The sequence below is a fragment of the Periplaneta americana genome, chromosome 3 (genome assembly GCF_040183065.1).
Source record: "Periplaneta americana isolate PAMFEO1 chromosome 3, P.americana_PAMFEO1_priV1, whole genome shotgun sequence".
Taxonomy (NCBI): Eukaryota; Metazoa; Arthropoda; class Insecta; order Blattodea; family Blattidae; genus Periplaneta; species Periplaneta americana.
The window spans coordinates 82,028,281-82,047,199 of NC_091119.1; the positions used below are offsets into that span (position 1 = coordinate 82,028,281).

The following is an 18,919-nucleotide window of genomic DNA, read 5'->3' on the forward strand; positions in this document are numbered from 1 at the left end:
AACGTTAACGTGTAAAACAAATACGTATTCCTAATATAATTTCTACAATCTGGCATTAGAAATTGTAATACAATCATTTCTAAATTAACGAAAGTTGGAACATCAGAGACGAAATAATATAGCTTATATATTTCATTTTCAATTATACATATTCAAATTTCAATCCTTTCAATAACTTCTCATATTAATGCACTTCTAAACTCATTTTCACTTTGATAAAATATACGTATCTACTCGTATTTCTTTTAAAAAGTGCGATTCAAATATTCATAACCGTATAAATAGGGGGAAAATAATGAGCATTGGTTTTTATTTTTAGATAAAAATGTATTATGAAAAAGAATGTATCTACAATCTAGATGCGTTTTACTTATTTTGAGAATCATCTCCTGTTGTCCATAAGGTGGCTTCAAATAAATATTAAATCCACGTAACAGTATATTTTGTACGTGAGTAGTCTCAGTGTTCAGCGCCTACACAGTAAGTCACACGAATAAACAGATGTAAACACAGGAAACGGAGCGAGGACAAGGCCTGACTCGCAGAGCGAAGCTATAGTAGGATGATCCATGTACACCTAACTTGTAGTACTCAGAGTAACCAAAAGCAGGACTCTAATGACATAGGGCAAATCCGGTAGTGACGCCACACTTTTTAAAATTATGTTTATAACTTCTCTCCAAAAGACTCAAGACGGATGGAAATTCTAAAGTAATATATTTAATATATGGGTTTTCATATTATATACGCAGAACAGATGTAGCAATTAAAATTTCGTGTATATAAGAACAATTTTAAAAACTGGATTCGAGGCGTCTCTCCCGGGTATGTTGGGAGCGTTACTGAAATGAGTTGAAAGAGTAGTTCACAAGCTGTGAAGCGAGGATAGTTTCTTTATGTCAGGTTTAATGATTTATTAACGTAAGTATATTAACATAATATAGTAACGTGAGATGGAAAATTCGCCATTATTTATTTTTCCAGAAAATTCTTCCGCCTTACAAGTAGTTGCTTTCTTCCTTACCTTACAACCTCAAGACCATCACATGTATTCGTCACTCAATATTCTCATCACTTATCAGCTTATCAAATGAAAGTATAAGTCGTCTAACCTTTGATGGCTATGTTAGTACAGACTCCAAAACAACGCTATTGTCACGTTTGTTTTGCCGTGATAATATTGATTAAGAAATAAGAACTGGCGAATATCATATTTTGAGAACTTGACTAATCTGATCTAAATTCTCACATCACTATTAGGTCCACATGAGATGATGAAAGCCATTCATTATAAAATAATTTCTGTTGGCTGAGGAAAACATTATAACAATTATGTTATATGATTTGTGGTTTCTCTTCTTCGTTATATCTGTGGACTCCTCACTTTATTTTTCATAACGCATTCACAGTCATAGCTCAATGAGCACCCGTACTCATCTGTGTTACTGAAATCAAAGCTGTTCTGCTACTGCAGGTAATGTACAGCCCTGTCGCTTTCCTCTCCAAGCCGATTCACTCCCTCCAGGTATTGGAATAGAAACTGCACATCGCACAGAGACAAGTGCACAATGAGCAGGGTTTTGGCCTGATCTATACGCTCGATCCAATCATCATTGTTTATTGTAAGCAAGTACGTAATTCCTCCAGCACTAAATCATTTCTTGAAATTTCAGGGACAGTCTTTTCTTGATTTGAGCTTCTGGACGAATGTTTCTCCTCACTCCACTGACCCCTATTCACATTCGTCTTTCTTTTATATTCAGCAGGCATTTTGTGTTGTAATGTACTCAAATTTGTATACAAAAAAAGCATCACCATTTTTTATAAATACTGATCAACTTAGTAGAGATAGAAAATAATAAAGAGATTTATTGAGTAAACTTCAAGGTAGATATATTTATGAATTTACAAATATATATATTCAATTTTTTATACTGCGGCATCTATCCCTTTAATAAAGAGCCGTTCAGAGCAGAAGTGGTGTAAGTCAAAAATGGGTAATGAGGGTTAAAGTAAACATTCTGGAAAATACAGCGCAAAGTAGCAATTAATATTCAATTTATTTAAATTATTAGTAGTCAGTAGATAGCACGAAGGACATATTAATTGCTACTTTGCGTTGTATTTTACATAATTTTCACTTTAAACCTCATTACCTAATTTTGACTTACACCACTTCTGCTCTGAACGGCTCAATTCTTGCACCATCTCTACCAAACTTTAGGTAGAGATATAACGTCTTTGGAGGTGCCATATCGAATTTTGAACAAGGCGACAACAACACGTGAAGTCAAGGGGAAGAATGTTAGAAACTTCTAATGTAGTGTAATTTCGCGGGTACTGCGATAGGAAGTAATTATTTCAGGCATTGTATGAAAGATAAAAAAAAAAAAAAAAAACTTTAACGCTACATTTAAGAAACTTGTCGCATTAAATCAGTTGTAACTCACTTACGTAAAACATCGCAAATATTCAAACCTCCACTCACAATGTTTGCTTTAACTGATTGAATAACATAATGTGCCGTCATCTACCGAAAATGACCTGAACCATCAGAACGCGAAAGTGCTACAACCATAGATAAACAACTATCTCGCCGCGGCATCACCACTGCACAGTCTAGTATATACAGTCACGAAGGTCAATACGTAGGAAATATTTATCCATAGATGGTTGCTAACCACTAGGATCGCCACTATCGCCTCATCACAGCCAATGCGAAATAGTACCGGCACAGTCTATTGTTCCTAGTAGCCTCGAAACTAAAGCTTCGTGACTGTATGTACTAGACTGTGACTACTGGATTTGCCCTATCAGGCTATTTTCTCCTAGCAGCCTTTCCATTCATCATTCACCAGCTTGTGTTTCAAACAAGAACTAATAATACTATGAACTGGGATTATTATTTAATGATGAAACGACATGAGAATCTTTTAATACAAGTCAAAGGTGAATTATATTGGGAAGTAAGCAGGCCAATGTTTTTAAACCAAGTCGAAGTATCTGGGCATTATGTTTAATAAATATTTAATATATTTTGGACAAATAGTGGGAATTTAAGTAATAATTATTAGTGAAATTTCACTGTACAATAGGGACAACGTAATACATTAATTTATCGGGAAATCAGTATTTCCTATTAAAAATCTTGATGTATGTCAGTCAATAGTAATCAGTTGTTTTCATCCCGAAGTCATATGACTCGTCTGTACTTTGATGTTGACACCCTTCAATAGTCTTCTGCGCATCTATACATGCTCTCTATTCTTTATGTCCTCTATTGGTCACTTCTTAGTAAATATATTTAATCATGGTTCACCCGGACTTGATGGCACAAAAAGCTACTCGTGTGACGATCACAGTTCTCTATCCCTCTCTGCTTCAGCTACGTTTGGAAAAAGAAGGTGGGATCTGCGAAAGTAATTCTAAAAGTTGCAGTATTATAGATACAGTAGACACATTCGTGCGTTATGTTCAGGATGGGCAACGGAAATGAGACGGGAGTTATAAATGCGCTGAAATATAAATTCAGAAAGCACTGTAAAATAGTTTCTGGAAACTGCTAAAAAAACATATAAAAATATTTTAAATTAATTGAACATAGCTGCGGCTCTTTTGTAAGAAAACTCAAGACAATACTCTCTAATGTGTTTAAGCAAAACGCCGTTCACTGTTAGTTTTCCAAATACTGTATGTATATTCTAAAATTGTTTAATTAAATGTTATTACAGTATATAATTTCCAAGATAAATTAATTCATACATATTGAATGAGAAGAAAAGGCTGTTCACAGCAGATATCGAACAGACAAGTGGTGTGCAAAAAGAAAATACTTTTTCGGTATAAAGTACGCTAGAAGCGTCTAAATTCGCAACAATCGCGAAACAGACTAAATGAGTGCCACAGTTGCCTAAGCCACAATTACACTGAAAAAAGTTACTGAAGTCTAAATTCAGACCTCGTTTTTTAAAACTATATGCTCTCAATTGGAAATTATTTCTCATTTAATATAATCTAATATTTTTCTAGTACATTTACTTTGGCACACATATAAATGATAATTTACAGTCATTTTATGCAGAAATCTGCGGCTAAAAATTTGTGGTTTAGGCAACTCTGGCACTAAGCCACTCAAATTTTGTAGCGTCATAATACGTTCTCTTTACATTAAAATTTAGATAAAGGTTTGAAAGAATTTCTTCCCTCTGTGGTGAAGGGAGGGAGAAGTGAAACAGGGCATGGAGAAGGCAACATGGCAAGGCTTGACTGGGAGATTAAGATATCTTAACAGTGTTGCCAACACATAAATTGTTTCCCCGTCAGTCTAACACCTGGAAATCTGTCAGAAACCGTCAAAATTAAAAGAAAAAATAAAATAAATAATACCCACTCAGTAGCCTATATCTATATACAAATAAAAAGCAAATTTTAACACAACTTAATTACCAATCTTGATTAAAATATTAATTCGTTTACCTCTGACTTGATTACTACGAGGAAATCTGAAACAGGGGATTCTTTAACGCGGTACGGCACAGTTCAATGAAAAAGTAAAATCCCCCAAAATGAAACAAATAAAATGACAGCAGCAAAAAAATCAAAAGACTATATAAATCATAATTTCCATCAGAAAATCCGTCACCCGTCAAAGTCATTCTTTTCCCGTCCGCTACGTTGAAATTCCGTCAGTTTTGACGGAATTTCCGTCAAGTTGGCAACCCTGAGGTATCAGCAGTAGTCAACTACTGAATGTGGTTCATCTGGTAGTCGCGTCTGTGGCTACAGTGGTAGCGCGCTGGTCTTCCAACAAGGCGACCCGAGTTCGATCCCCGGCCAGGTCGTGATGGAATTCGTGGTGGACAAAGCAGACGTTGCAGAATGGTTTTCTCGGGTTACTCTCTCTATCATTCCACCAAGATTCTTCATCGCCTCTCATTTCATTTAAAACCTTCAATAGTAAAAATTGGCTGGGGTCAATCTTGGGGGTAGTACGAATTTTCGATGCAGATATAGGACCAGGCTACTCTATGACCACGGGACCTGGATTTATCAGGGGCTGAGGCAGGATGGCCCACCTATCAGCTGACGATGACAGGAAGGGCTTTGAGCTCCGAGACCCTAAGCCTTATCAGTAGGCTCCATATTCCAGCTACCTAAAGACTGAAGTTAAAGACACATTAGGTGCTGTATATAGTACGCCGAACACAGGTAATGCAACGGATAAGGATATAAACAAACAGGTGGTCGCTGCGTGTTCTTGGAGTACAGTCAACTCTCGATATTCTGAAGCTATACTTAGTATAGTACATATACTAGTAAACACATGCTTGAGCCGTAATGTTCATTTTCGTCGTGATCTTTGCAATGGATAATAACGTGCATTCGAAGTTACGGAACTTGAACATATGTAACATTATTTTATATTGCAAGAAATTCTTTCAATAACACGTGAGTTATTATTTTATATTGCAAGAAATTCTCTCAATAGCACGTGAGTTATTGGTGCATGATGTAGTACAAGATATTTCTTTTGTCTGATATTTTTTCGTACTTCATTAGGATGTTGCATGTCGCTCATCGCTGAAAATCCACTAATTTTCTATGTACTTTTCCAGAAATTCCCTAAAATGTAGATTATTTAATATATTAATTGATGTTGGCACTGGTACACAAATCCATGCTAAACGTCGAGTTAATATGTTCGTAATTTTCAGATTTTGATGGTCCTGGTTCTTTTGGATTACGTTCAACACGCTTTTCGTGTCTTTTGGCATTGCAGTGTTTTTCAGTGCACTGCTTTTATCACTTTTACGTTTATTTTATACAATGTAATGTTGTTGAAAATATTAGTTGAAATATCCTCAACTATGCCCTGCAATATTACACGCTTGAACGTCTTACCTAAGGCATTTTACCTCAGCAATGAATCTTCAATCAGCCACAAAGATGTAGTTATTTAAATAATACGACTAGTAAGAGCAGTGATCGATAAGACTACTCACTATGACTGCGGCCCAGTTTTGACTTTCTAGAGGAAGGGGGCAGAGGATGCGTAACTATTTTGTATACGAACGTACCTGTACCTGCTCTGTGACGTCACATATACTTCGAATCAGGCAACTTCATTCGAGTTTATAGGTAGCTGAAATACGAAGCCTGCTTTTCAGGCTACACGGCCGCGAAACGGAACCTGGCTCTATCAGGGGATGAGGTAGTATGACCCGTCTGTCAGCATTGGATTTGTGAATGCCACCCAAGCTACCTGTCGGACGGACTTGGTCAATCATCACACATATAAGGTAGAAATGAAATAAGCTTGCAGATTTTCAGAGCGAATAGCTCCTGTTGTATCTAAGAAAAAAAAGTGTAATACCATATTGGTGAAAGTTTATAGTTTTCTCAGAAAAAAATATGCATGGCGTACTATAACCCTGGAAGCTTCACCAATCGACGCACGCGGAACTGGGTCATCATCACTAATAATTGTCCGTAGTTTATCTTTTGTCATGTTCACATTTATCCATGATTCATCGAGAAAGAATATAGCACGTTTGGTTGATCTTATATCTTTATTTGTACAAAGAAACTGATCACTAGGCTTGTAATGGGGACCGACTGACTGCAGCATGATACAGAGGCCAGGGACGTGAGCTACTGAGTGTTCAGTTCAAAGTGTGTCATGGTTCGCTGTATGTCGTCATGTGGCTAGCCGATGAGCCTAGAGAATTCAATCTTCCTATACTTCCGCAGAGGTGTATTACCTATATGCCAGAGAAGTTGCCTAGAAAGTACAGCGTTCATTCTAAAGAGTACTTACCGATACGTACGGTAACGCCGGTAGTGGCAGGAATATGAACTGTTTCGAAACATGTACTGAGATGAGTTTTTTCTTACTGTCGAGATATGGGGAGAGGGTTAAGACGATTACTTACGTATTTGTTGACATTAAGTTCGACGGTCAACATGGACACAGAGCATTTGATTTATGTTGTGGAATGTTGTGGTACGCAACCGATGATAACAAATACCTTGCGTACGACTTAGCCGCGCAAAACAGTTCGAAAGAGGTTATGGTAGCACACAGACCGTACAGACCGTCATCTGTTGCTACGACGTTCAAGTTATACCGCACACGTTCTCAAGTTCAGATTGAACGCCTTGATTAATAGGTAACTTCTGTGACATAAAAGCTGAAACTCGCTTCAAATCGCTGACTCATCAACAGTGACTTCATGACAAACTTTGAAATGAACACCCAGTAGTACGAGGACGTTGACTTGGTTCTGCGATCGATTACGCGAATAACAAGGTGCACATAAATAAGTCTGGACAGCTCTAAAAGTAAATATAGGCCCCCGCTATATAGCATTACAAAGATATATTTTTACGTACCTTTCGTTATGTGCAGAAGAATTATCATAGAATTATTCATGGGTTTGAGTTTCCTCCTATCTTTTCTTGTGCTGCAATGTCTCTGTATATAATATCGCTTGTATGTATTAGGCCTACATAATTTACATGTAATGTTCTCATAATTAATTTCAAAATACTTATCAAATTCCGCTGCAAAAATATGCGCCTGAAAACCTTCAACCTGCGACATAATTATTCAGAAGATGCACTGTTCATGCATGCTGCGATAGTGACTGGCGAACGGAGTATTCAGCAGGTACACTATTTATGCATGCTAGAGTACAGACTGATGAACGGATAGTCAACTTGAAACCACCGTCCTATCGGTCCCCAACGTTACAAGACGTCTAATCATCACCATAACATGACTATGAACAGGTGACTTTTTCAGTAGTGTTAGTTATCTGCCGCTTGGATCACTAGATGTATGCGCGTGCATGTCCGTCTGACAGGAAATATGACAAAGTTTCCATACTGTGATGCTAGTGTTGACCCTATATCCTCTGTGCTCCCTGTAAACCAGTACCTGAGGCGTTTGGTTTTACGCGAGGAACAAGAGAAACTTTGTGTTGCAAAACGAAAGACGGGTTGCATTTTGTTTCACTCCTATCGCCTTGATGGTTTCGTGGTGACGTTTAATATAAAAAGAAAATTAAATTTCTTCTTCTTCTTCTTTTTCTTATAAAGTATTTGACTGGAATAATCGTTGGCAGTCTAATAATTAAATTAACGATCATATTGTCATCCCGACACCGATCAGGAAATGAATGACAGACAGGGCAGTTTCTTGTTTCTTTCTATATCTAGTGATGATAATGAATTATGCCGCCTAAATGAGCCCAAGGACCAAACTTCGAAGTTACCTATTATTTACTTGAAGGGTTGACGAAAACTTCTGGAAAAAACATCGACCAGGTAACTTATCCCAAACAGGCTTCGATACCGGATGAGTGAGATCTCATCAACTATCATTTGGCATCTTCTTTCCGACACAGTTATTTATGATAATTCTGTTTTTTTTTTTCTGAATTTTAGGGACATACAGTAGAGAAGTTTTACATCACATTGTTGGTTTCTTTTTCCATTCTGATTGCCATTTCGTTATACTGTCGTAATTTACAAAGATTTTTACAAAGATTTTATTGCAAGCAAGAATTACATACAATAACAAATATTTTACAATATTATTGTAATACTTGTACATGAATATTCTTCAAAATTCGAAATTGATTAACAATCCCATAGTAAAATAGCCTACAAATTACAATTTATTGTATAAATACAATGTAACTGGGTCACACCCGAAAAAGCAAGATGCTTGAGGTCGGGTGTGACCAAGAATGAAAACTGGATAGAAGAAAAAAATGAAATAATTGTTTATAAGGAATAAGAATTAAATAAATAGATTGTATTTTTTCTTATGTACTGTTTCAGAATATGAAAGACAAACAAATCCAGGTACTACAATGGTCTTCTCCTGTGAGCAAGAATTTCCTGTTAGTTGGTGTTTCACACAGAACTACACCGATCGTGATGGAATGGTTAGTACATGCAGTATTTATTGATTTGGATTTTACGGAAGAAGAAACAATAGACACATTACTTAGGAGTACCAATTGTTAAACACTGAACAATGCATATTCGGGAGACAACATTGTGTGTATCCAATGCCTACTCACATCAATTACGTGATTCAGGTTCCACATATTGCAAATAGCTACATGGCAGGACTGTGACCCATTTTTAACTAGTACATCACTTCGGCAGGCCACGTTGTGCATGATGTGTATTTGTGGAGAGTTATGTATAGTTTACTAGGGTGAGTGCGTGTGTGTGTGAGTGTTCGTGTAAGTATAGCGTAGGGAATGAGTGGTGGTGGTGATGAAGATAAGGAAGGAAGGGAAACCGGGTGCCGGCATGTAGCTTACTTCTGTCGAATAGCACCAAGAGGGCCACCAGGCTTAACGTCTCCGTCCGACGGATGAATCATTATCAACAGTGACATATGCACTGCGGAGAGATTTGGGATTTAACCCAGGCATATCGATGCACAATCTAGCGACTAGAGCAGGGATGTCAAGGTCAGGGCACGCGAAAGACGCTACGTACTCCCATGGCCTCTCGGGTTCCAATGAATCTGTTCTACAAGCAGTAGCGGTGAACAAGAAGGGGTGAGCAAAATTAACTCTATTTGCCTATCACTGCAAGATGAATTAAACTGCTCTTAAGTAATAGATAATGTGTTACACTCATACAAGAAAACAAGAAATAAAAGCAAATTTTGCAACATGTATCTCTCTAATAAATGCAATTAATTATAAAATAGTAGGATAAAACAAATAATAAACATAGCTTCTCTTTAACATAAGCAGTTTTACATAATGAGGCCTATAATTAGCCTTAGCCTAATTATTGTTATTAACGGCGGAACAGGCCATCGGCCTAAACGTTTAAGTTATTGATGATGATGATGATGATGAACTGTTCATAATCATGTACTACTTATATGAGCATCATCACACTTCTAGAAACAAATTTAAATTCCTGACTTCTCGCGTAATTTAGAGGTGTTTTTTTTTCTGATTTTTTGCCGACACAAAAATGCAACTTGAGCTGGAGTAGGTCAATATCTTTAAATCGCCTATGGAACTCTTCCCAGAGATTTTTAAAAACATTACAGTATTTTACACTGTTGAACAGGAGGTCAATGACTGAAGGCGTTGAAATTATAAAAATTGTGCTGTGAGATCTGCGACATCCACAATGAAATCTTCATCTGAAAGCTTTTAATAATATCTGTCGATACAAATTAATTGATTCTTTCCTTGCGATCTCAAATTCAAAACGTTCAGATGCTCTAATATATCCTTGACAAAGTTATGTTCCTCGATCCATGTAGAGTCAACTAGTTCTGGACTGTCTCTGTTTTTCTATTATGAATTCTGATAAATATTCACATAATTCAAAATACCTGGACAGAACAATATCGTAATAGTAAGAATCATCAAACTAAGAATTTATGTACGAAAATCTGGACAATTTATAGACACAACTCCTAACTGACATTTAACGAATTTATGCCATTAGCAGCATACGCTTTTGTTTGTATTTTATTCTGTAAACATAAATACAATACTGTGAGGAAGAAGCTCTACAATATATCTTTACATACATTTACTACTATTTAATATCAATAATAACAAACTAATTTGAATATTATATCATTCTGTAGATGAACTAATAATTTCAGGCGTTCGACACTGCTTGTCTTTATAACTAAATAATTTCCATAAACCAACCTCATCTTTCATTTACACAAGAAGTTCAGAGTCTTGTCAGCCTGAAACTTACTGAACGACTTCTTCATCAATGTGTAATGTACAACCCTTCTGTTCACCAGTGACTTGTACCTGCGTGCCTTTCGTGCTCTGATCAGCGCATACGGGCCATGGCCACGTTTGCGCTCTCGTTGACACCACTGGACTAGAGGTTGTGCACCGTGACTCCTCCTAGTCCCAAGGTAGAAATTTTACACAAAAATCTTTGACATCGCTGGGAATCAAATCCGAGCCGGCCAGTCTGGAGGTAAACATGCTACCACAAAGTAATCTCAGCGGTCTGTGAAGATCAAACATAGAATTGTTAATTATGCTTTCCATGAGAGGTATGTCTTCATACCCATGGATTGGCAACTCGTGCTCTCAAAGTGCTAAAAAACCTTTAAAGAGAGAAAGATAGATAAAGCCAGCCGGAGCAGTTACAACTTATTTGTAGTTTCGTTGCAAAAGCAGTTCACTGCCATGGTGCGCTCTAGCGGCTCATGCAGGTGGTCGTGATATCTACTCCATGATTTGAATTTCAGAATGATGCATGATACAATAATTATAGTAATTTTAGACAGACTGTACCTAAACACACATAACAAAATTATATTATTTCCTAGCTTTGTAAATTAGTAAATTAGAAAAATCTCGATTCCTTGTCAATTGTCACTGTTTCTCCAAACTTACCAGTAAATTCTGCTGTAGGTCTTGAAGTAGGATCTTATATTTGATAAGAAGACTTTCTTATCACTCTTCAAGATAGTTTATAGTCAAAGAAAGTGAAGTTGTCTATGTCCTACATGATACAGCCACATTTAAAATTTGTCCATAAATGCTCTTAGCTAGTCGATCATATGTCGTGCAGTTCTATAACTCGCATGTACAACGTGCTAACGATATTTGATATCAGTCTCACCTTGTTGATATCCATTTTTATCTTTAGCTGTTCTGAAGCATATCCAGGCAGTATTTCTTTAAAAAAACCTCCATTATAAATAACATGTGATGCGTAAGAAAGTATAATAGAACATAATACAAGCTTTACCTCCATTATTAATAACTAGAACTCTCCCTTTCGACTCATCACTAAAGGGAAATAATCTGGAAATTATATTGTTTTTCACTTAAAACGAGCCGCCACTTGTTGTAGACGCGAGCGAACTTGCGTGTTGCAAGAACCGCATACAGACACTGAAGCTAGTACAGAGTCCGTTCTACCTCCACTGAGGTTGTGTTGACACTTTGGGAGCACGAGTTGCCCACTCATGTTCATATCCTAGGCATAAGAAGGTTCAATTCTTTTATTCCTAGACCGGAACCTTTGATAAGCATATGAGGGAAAAATAAATATTCTAGTGATTTTCAAAAAATAAACTCCACCTACGGAGGGGTTAAATCTCACTTTTGGTGTCTGTATATACTCGCTTTACCAACTTACAGTAGTTAATGCATAGACGAAGGTGTCTGTTTGATAAATTAGTAATATAGGAGCTGTGATAGTTAAGTAGCCTACCTATTCGACACAAAAAGTAGGATTTTACGAATCCTGCTCTAGAGCTAACTCTAACATCTTGAATCGTGTAACAGTTGCTGTAAAGCAATGGATGCCATATACACGTAGCAGTGACGTGACGTGTCCTTCAGTGAACTTCAGGTAACTATGTAAGCAACCTCCGGAAACGGTAAATTGCCTCCCCAGGTCAAAAAGTTAAATAAATTGTCTCCTGTTTAGATAAGCAGAGGTATGTAAATTGCCTCCTATCCAACTGAGTTTGGAAGCGTACCGTTCGTTTTTATATCCGCAACATTAAGCAACATTTTCTTTCCCATTACAAACTTAGGACGTCAGTAATGTAAGAATCTTTTAAAGCTATCGGTTCGCAATTCCTTGCACAGGAAGCTGCCGACTTGAGAACCTCTCGCATCCGACGGCAACTCCTTCCGTAAACTCATTGCACAACCAGGTCCATATTTACCAATAGGCAGACCGGGGCATTTTCCCCGGAGTGGCAGAATTTAGGGGACAGCATTTTTTGCCCGAAAGGCTTGCGAAACATTTGTGAATTTCATTATGAGTGAGGGAAATAAATTCGTTGTGTGAGAGAAGAAAAAAACTACTTTAGAAATCGGCAAATTTTTATCATGTAATTCTTTCCGACAAAGAAATCTACTCTATCGAAGGAATAATCTGTTAAATCAGTACAATTCTATTACTTCCACTGAGCTTAGCTGTCTATTCGGTTCAAGTGCTAGCTCGTCTTAATTGGATATTTCATGTTGTTCACCTTTCTTTCCCTGTCCCTGCAGAGAGATTCTCCTAAAAGGAAAAATAATTTTTGTTATTAATAAAAAGTTGTCTGACCCACACATAGGTTCTCCCATTACTTTTATTTGTATAGCTTTCAAAAAATAATTTTCAGGAACAATAGAATAGTCTACCGGTATAATCGATTTACTGTTTTATGTTCTATAGTGAATCAATTTATGCTGAAATGGACCTATTTAATAGGCCTATATTCCATTTATGTTGTTCACATGAATCAATATTATTCTTTTTTAATTAATTAATTAATTCATTCATTCATAGTGTTCTGCTCAAGGGGAGGTCATTCACTGTAAATTCACCATTCTTCAATCTTTCCTATTTTCCGCTTTCCTCTTAGTCTTGGCATACTATCCATGCATTTTAATGTTATCTATTATCTTATATCTTCTTCTGTCCCGAACTTTTCTTTCGTTCACCATTCTTTCCAGTGCATCCTTCAGTAGTTAGTTTCTTCTTAGCTAGTGACCCAGCCAATTATTTTTTCTCTTCCTGATTAGTTTCAGCATTATTATTAAATTTCTTCATTCATTCTTTCTAGCGCAGCTTCGTTTCTTACTCTGTCCATTTCACACGCTCCATTTCTCTCTATATCCACATTTCAAATGCTTCTAGTCATTTCCCTTCACTTCGTCGTAATGCCCATGTTTCTGCCCCAAACAGGTACACTAGGGTGTATCGAAAAAAAATTAAAAAAAAAATGGAGGTGACTGGTGCGGAAAAGTTAAGACTTGTGACAGAAAGAGCGCAGGAAAAAAAGAAAATAGTAATTCGACAATATCCTGTGTCTCCGCATCAACTCTAAATTTTCGCGACCCTAATGCTTTATGTGTGTTTTCATTTTGCTTTGTAGTACAGCTCTTCGCTTATATCTTTAAATTTACACTCAGAAATAATCCGGGCTCACTAGGAGGTAGCGGCTGCACTTCGAGCCCATCTCTCCACCCACCCTTAGTAGTATAGGCTACTGCGGTGTCAAATGTTTGATTTACATTGCATAGTCAGACTTCATTCCGGAGCATGGCAATTCTACTTTCATACATATTTCAACGGCCAGTGTGTGACATGGCAGATCTGTAACTTCTGTCCCTGGCATTGTGGCTGTCGTTATATTTTGCTCTATGTCTTCATCGCTCAGGTGTATAGAGAGGAGTGGCTCAGTCAGATTAATAGCATTCCAGTCAATCACTGAATTGTAATCATCAGCTTCAAAGTTCTATTGTTCTTTCTGTTTGTAATCATAGCGAATATTACATTTTCTAGATGGAAGAAGTAGGCATTTACACTGATTACGGGATCAACAATCTTCTTGATTTCTTGAGAAAGGGGGAGATATAAATTGGATTAACCGCCACAGATGTTTGGCCCCTTCACTACATGATGAACGTTATTTAATACGGAACTGTATGGGAGGATATACTTTCATGACATTCAGCTATGCACACTAAATTCTGTGAAGGATTCCTACAGCTGTTATAGAAGCGGGGAGGATTCTACAAGCAGTTGTAAGCCACCGAGATTGAACCACTGGCCCTGGTTTCTTCCTTTCAACCTCTATCGAACAATGGCCAGAATGAACGACTTGGCAGATCTCCAGAAGGTACTCCTGGTCAATACTAAGATCGGTGATTCGTTCCATGTTAATTTTGTTGATCCAGGCTCTGAAATTCGCCATTAATTTTGTCTCATAATGGAGTAACTCTTCTCTGATAGATCCAGAACGTGTTCCTGGACCTGTAGTGATACCAACGAAATGTTTCATTAGATGGCGGAGTGGAGGTTCATTTGCATGGAGAAGACAAATTAATTGTTAGAGAGGCCTGCCGATTTTCTTTTCGATGCACACCATCGATCCGTTCTTTATTCCTGTATTTGTAGGGGCTCCTTCAGAACCAAGTGCTGCTAGGCGGGATATATCAAATTTACTTGCCTTTAAAAATTGAAGCACAAATCTTCCAATCTGGTGTTCATGTCCAGAGGAAGGGCAGACGTATCCAATATAGTTTGAATGTTGTTCTGCTAATAAAGTTGTATACTCCTATTCTTTTTCTTGGCGATATAATCGGTCGTTCTTTTTCTCCTGTGTTAGTGTATTGTTCTTTCGACCATCAAAATCTACTAGTCGAATGAACTTATTGTTAGGTGTTTCTTCTTTCTGAATTTTATGTCCAAGCTTCTTAATTTCTCTCGTAACTTTACTCTTATGTATTATAGTAGATATTATTCCCGCATCTTGTAGCGTAGCAGTCGCAATTAGAGTCACATCTCTCCTCAAGGTGTCTGTCCTGAAGGCTGCTGAAGATAATTTTGGTAGAGCAGCAGAAGGCTTCGATTCGAAGTCAGAATCCGCACTGCTTAACTGCTGTTTCGAGTGGTGCGAAGGCGAAGACTCAAAGCTTGTAACTGATGTCTGTTTTTTTTTTCTCTTCCTCGGAATCGAAGTTGCACTTCTTCGGATCGATGGTGAATGGGGTTCTTCGCTTTTCTCTCTTCCTTCTTAAGTAGTGTCTTGGTCGTCACAATGTCGATATTACCAATCAATTGTGGTTTTGTTTTGTCTTACAACACAAAAAACAGAAGAATACAACACAAACACAAGAACACAAAAAATATATCACACTAACATACGAAAACAGAAACACACATAACATTGCAGCCTCATTCAAGAAATGAAATTACAACATCGCATACAGAACAAATAACACTCTACAAAAACATCTCAAGACAAAAACAACACAAACAAACAAATACAACCACACAGGCGTATACAAACTCAAATGTAATGCCTGCAACAACTTCTACATAGGACAGACAGGCAGAGCATTTCAAACACGTTACAAAGAGCACATCACAGCCATAACAAAATTACAAAACACCTCCACATATGCAGAACACATCACAAATGCCAACCATACCTACAGAGACATCAACACAGACATGGAAATACTGCACATCCAACCAAACAGCCAGAAACTCAACACACTAGAACAATATGAAATATACAGACACACGAAAACACACCCCAACGATATTCTCAACACACAACTCAATTTCAAAACACATACACTCTTTGACTCTTCACTAAGAACGCACCCACACAGGAAACAAGAGGCGCCAACACCAACAACGACCAGTTCTGAAGATGACCCAAAATTGGTCGAAACATGTTAACAAGGTACGTTAAAATGTAACACAAGAAAGACTTATCATACATAAGAAGACATCTCCTGGCATTTGTTAGGTATTTCAAAAACTTAAAAGTCAGAGATCACAACTCCATGGCAGTCAATTGAAATTTTATCACGGGGTTAGTGGTATCACGGAATTAGGCACCTTTATGCTAGGTTTACACGGCGACAGTTTAGAGCGAGAGAAGATCTAAAGTATCAGGAGAGCCATCTAACGGAGTGTTTACACGGTGACAGAATATAGCTTCTCTAAACTCATTAGCGAGCTCTCATGAGATTTATATAATTCTAAACTCTAATGTTACTCTCCGGACCGTTTTCATGGTGCAGACAGTTTAGAGTGAGAGAAAGTGTTGCGAGCATATAGAAAAGAACAGGCTGGTCAGTGCGTTTACAACTACAGCAGAAACACGTTTTGCGGCGGCTGTAGCGGGAAAGTCTTCTGAATTGAAGAAGGCAGAGGAGAAATAGATCTACGTGGGAAAAACCCTGGATATCTCGCCGGAACACGCATGGTGCTTACACATCGGACCTGTAATTGGCAAAAAAGACACAACTATGAGGAGTTCCATTAGTATAAAGGAAAGGCTATTGGTCACATTACGCTTCCTAGCAACAGGTTTGTACCCTAAACACATTATTTTGTTGTTCTTAACAGAATAAATTAATAATAATAATAATAATAATAATAATAATAATAATAATAATAAATAAACATATGAAAAGTGTAGACTACATTGCTCATGTAAAATGTATTAAGTTTCTTTCATTATGTTCGAAAAGATATGGTGTATGAATTGAACAACAAGAAGATAGTGCCTGAGTTTATAATATGTAATACCTTTTCATATAAAAAATGACAACCATTTATTTTAATATAATTGAGACGTAGAAGTTTTGAACTTACGTCATTGACCATAAAATATTGTACGAAGCATTTAATACGCAACGATGAGTCCTTTAAATGTCCCAAATGTCAATGTCAGTAAGTGTTCTGCTACGAATATCTAGAACCGAACAGCGCTCTGAGCGGCGGAATTGCGCCTGTACATTTACACGGCGTGGGTTTAGAGAAGAGAGCTAGAGATTATAGTTGAATATAGCTCGTGCGGAACCTGGTGAAACTTGGAGGGAGAGAACAGTATTGTGGTGTGGGATCGACTACCGACCGATGTTATGTGACGAGATGCACGCGAGACTGAACAAACGTTACCCCCTCCACTCCTAACCGCCCGCAGAACTGGTTTCTCCATCACGGTCAAGCCAGGTTCTGTTCGAGCTATATCACCGTGTAAACGGTTTTGAGAGTAGGTATCTCGTTGACTCTAATTAGATATTAGAGAGACTAAATAGAGCGGCCTTGAAAATTGCTCTCGCCGTGTAAACACCCTGGACAGAGAACTCACATATGCTCTCAACTCTCATTATAGCTACTCTAAATTATTCAACTCAGTTGAACTTTTTTATAAACTCTCGCGAGAGAAGCAGCGTAAATGACGGCCAAAAGCAATGGAGTATGAAAGAGACGAAGATTGATTGAAGCATATGAATTGTAAAGTTGTTTGTGGAATGTGTTTAACAATAATTACAAGAATAAGGACCTGAGAAATCAGGCATTGTCAAAACTAGCTGAGACTGTTGAGGCGTTTGAATTTGGCTTTTAGTTTCGTTAATTTATTGTAATTTGACCTTAATTTTTTTAGCAAGGTCCATTGTTTTAGTTGTTAATTATTTTGTGGGTTTTATTCTTGCTTATTTATTTGCTGGAGAAGGTACAGCGAAAGCTCCATAACCTCCGGTAAGTGCGAACTATAATAATAATAATAATAATAATAATAATAATAATAATAATAATAATAATAATAATATTATTATTATTATTGTTATTATCACTATTATTTTATTATTATTATGATTGTTATTATTATTGTTATTATTATCACTATTTTATCACTATTATTTTATTATTATTGTCACTATTATTATTATTATTATTTTATTATTATTATTGTTATTATCATTATTATTTTTATTATTATCACTATTACGGTATTTTATTATTACTATTATTATTATTATTATTATTATTATTATTATTATTATTATTATTATTATTATTATTATTATTACTGAGCAATTATCTGCATTCACCTGATGTGGAATATTTTCTATATTCCTTTAATACTATTGATAATGCATCATATTAATAACAATAACGCTCACCTAGTACATTACAAACAAATCACATAACTGGTGCAGTGGGGTCTGTACAGGAATCTGAAGAATATAGTTATAATTTAACAAAACGAAATAGGCACAACTATTACACTGTATTAGAGAACCATTATTAACACAATATAATGAAAGAAGATAAACAATGTTATGTGAAAAATTACAGTTTTTCTTTCTTTGAACACTCGGCGTCTTTTGAGGAGCTTAAACGCAATCACAGTCATTTTCATCGCAAATTCTGCACACCTTTTTTTTTTAACATTGGAGGTAAATTGGATTTTGGCCCTTGTAACAAGAATATTTTTTTTCCTCTTTAATTTTGGGGGGCACAAAGCACAGCTTCTTCTTTTTCTTCTTCTCAAGAACCACTTCTTCAGCTGCATCCGTTGCCTTTCTTTCACCAGGAAGCCTGAAAATTGTCTTTATACAGAGTTCCTACA

At 36.8% G+C, this 18,919-nt stretch overlaps 1 protein-coding gene across 1 annotated transcript in view; it reads left to right on the forward strand.

Annotated features, from left to right (window-relative positions):
• Positions 1 to 18,919, forward strand: part of LOC138696222 (mast/stem cell growth factor receptor-related protein Kit-like) — a 222,736-nt gene that overhangs the window by 61,686 nt on the left and 142,131 nt on the right. The window contains exon 5 of the mRNA XM_069820880.1: positions 8,848 to 8,954. Within this exon, the coding sequence (XP_069676981.1) occupies positions 8,848 to 8,954 (107 nt within the window). The remainder of the gene's footprint in view (positions 1 to 8,847; positions 8,955 to 18,919) is intronic.